Genomic DNA, 2761 nt, shown 5'->3' with positions numbered 1-2761 from the left:
GTGCGGCGCGTCCCTGGGGCAGGCCCGTGCGACCCGGGCCAGCCTTCCCTCCGGCAGAGCAGCCTGTACCACCACGGGGTTTCATGTCGAGAGCTTCCCTCCGGCGGATCGCTTCATCCTGAGACGCCATCACCGAACAGCCTGAGTCTGTGCTTAACGTCCCCTTCAAAAGGCAGTGGCTGCCCACTTCGAATTAGCCGATTCATTACCATAAGAGGAAGAACCGCCTTCTTACTTTCTTTTCATTAAAGTGTTCTTTTCCCCATGGATCTTTATACCCTTTAAAAGCTGTCTACAACTAAGTCGCAGCAAAACTTCACTGTAAATGGTGTCGAACAGATCTGCGCTTCGCAGAAACCTCTGCCTCTGGAGCCCAAAAAAGTGATGGCCGCTTTGCGAACTCCCCTGCTCATTTAGTGCTTAGATTTGCAAAATGTCAACAACACACTAATGAGGCAATTTTTAAATACTGCAGAAGAACATGTGGTAGAGCAACTCCAAAATCAAAGTTGCATCTTTAGATTTCTATTTATAGTATCAACTCCATTTCAAGCAACCCAGAGTTTAAATTCTAATTAGTGCATGCTAAAATATTCCTCTGTTTTGTTCTTATCTTGACAATAAATTCAACAGTTTTACAAAACCAGACTTGGAGCTCTGCCTCATTTTGTGTTATTCTCATTGAATGAGAAAAAGCTTAAAATATCTATGGAAACAAAGGAGCTGCCAGAAGCCCAAGCCAGGCAGACGTTTCCACGGGGGAACCTCAGGGGCCCTCTCCGCTCCCCGTAAGGCTGCGGGAGCTCCGCTGCCGAAGCCGCTGGGACCACCCGTGGCAGCGCTCAGCCCCTGCGGTGGTCCAGCCTGGAGGTCCGCGGGCTTGGTACCACTTCCCGTGCCACAGTTCGGTCTGCCTAGGGAACTGCAGCCTTCTCAGCCTGACCAAAGTCACTAGGGCACCGTCGAGGGTCTTCCTTCAGGGACTGCCCACAGGACGCTTTATTCCCCGAGCCGGGTACGTACCAGAGTTTGGTGTGGTGGGGGAGTTTGTCTGGTTGTTCTGGACGGCCGCGGCCACGGCATGCGCTGCGGTCACAGCCGTCTTCGCTGCGTAGAGATTGGCTTCTTCCTGGAACTTCCCGATGTTCTTCTTGTACCTGATTCTCTTATTGCCAAACCAGTTGGACACCTGCAGCGGAGAGAGGTGGGAAGGGTGAAGGACACAAAACACTTGACCTGGCAAAACATGATCCCTTTGAAATCACAGAATGTTAGGGGTTGGAAGGGACCTCCAGAGATCATCGAGTCCAACCCCCCTGCCAGAGCAGGACCATCTAGTCTAGGGCAGGTCACACAGGAACGCATCCAGACCGGTCTTAGAAGTCTCCAAGGAAGGAGACTCCACAACCTCCCTGGGGAGCCTGTTCCAGTGCTCTGGAACCCTTACAGTAAAGAAGTTCTTCCTCATGTTGAGGTGGAACTTCCTGTGCTCTAGTTTGTGTCCATTGACCCATGTCCTATTGCAGGGGATAAGTGAGAAACGTCATGGTCGATCCAGCAAAGAGGTGTGCCCCAGGCCCCAGCCGCTATCTGCTGGGTACTTCAGCTAACTTAATGACCAAGGACCAGTTAAATATTACTACAGGTATAATAAGCATGATCTGGCTCCAGTCTCTCTTGGCAAACTCATGCATGAGGAGTGACTCTTTGATGACAATATATATCCTTGAGCTTGCTGCAGCATTTAGTATGGCATTGTCTCCTGCTTCTATGAGCCATTTGTCAACAAAATCAGTGCTAGACCCCGAAAGCTGCTGAAGGGGGAACCAAGGTCCAGTTGAGTGAGGGTGAGCAGGCAGCAAGAGCAATTGTTCTTTATTTTTGGGCTGGAACAAACTTGGCAGCCCACTCATAGAATCGTGTTTAGTCGGGTGAAAATGAAAGGAATCATATAAATCAATAATGGCTGAAAAGTCACTTTGTCACCTCCTTTGAAGATACTGTACTGAAGCCAAGATGGCTCACGGGGCACTGACTATTAACCCACGCAGAGGCCATGGCTGGAGCCACTCAGAAAAGTTCGTTCAATTTTTCTCAGTAGCTTTGTTTAACTTCAGCTGCTGTAACTGAGCCCCCAGACAACGAACCCCGTTTGTAGCATGGACAATGGCCAACGCCGCCGAGACAAGAAGCCATCCATGACAAGGGGGAGGCCAAGGGGAGGGGACTGGCAAACCCAAACGGGGTTACTGGCTGTCCCTGCGGCGAGGGCCCCAGCGCCCGGCGCGGCGTGGGGCCAGATCCCACAGCAGCCCTGGGGCACTGCCCACCCCGCTGCCCCCGCACAGCACCCACACTGCAGGAGGAGGCAAATCCTGCTGCATGGATGTAGCTACAGCTTTTGTTTAAGCACAATTAATGAAAAGCCTCCAGCTTTTAACAGTAATACAAAAGGAACCTTATACATTCTGTTCCCTAGATAATACTCCATCGTATTCTATATATTGCACTTAATATTTCCTTGTCAGTCAGAGAAGCAATAATACATTAATGAAACCTAGCAAATAATTATTGCAGACAATCAGATTATGCTTTATTAACAGTTTCATAATTGAGGAATCTCTGTACATCAACTGTATTGTCCACGGATGTGCGTGAGACCCCTCTGTTTATGCACGCCCCTGGACCAATCAAACAACAGCCATCACTAATAAAGGTTTATTTAATTCTCACAGTAAAATTTTAATATCACCAGCAGCCT

General features: G+C 49.5%; 1 protein-coding gene across 1 annotated transcript in view; it reads right to left on the bottom strand.

Annotated features, from left to right (window-relative positions):
- Positions 1-976: 976 nt before the first annotated feature.
- The window catches only part of LOC103774912 (pre-B-cell leukemia transcription factor 3), a gene marked incomplete at its 5' end in the record, with an annotated part of 9889 nt that continues 8104 nt past the window's right edge, over positions 977-2761 (bottom strand). The window contains one exon of the mRNA XM_008942348.1: positions 977-1189. Within this exon, the coding sequence (XP_008940596.1) occupies positions 977-1189 (213 nt within the window). The remainder of the gene's footprint in view (positions 1190-2761) is intronic.

This window comes from Merops nubicus, unplaced genomic scaffold, assembly GCF_000691845.1.
Source record: "Merops nubicus isolate BGI_N331 unplaced genomic scaffold, ASM69184v1 scaffold27086, whole genome shotgun sequence".
Taxonomy (NCBI): Eukaryota; Metazoa; Chordata; class Aves; order Coraciiformes; family Meropidae; genus Merops; species Merops nubicus.
The sequence above is the reverse complement of the archived record's forward strand: the minus strand, read 5'-3'. Positions and strand labels throughout refer to the sequence as shown.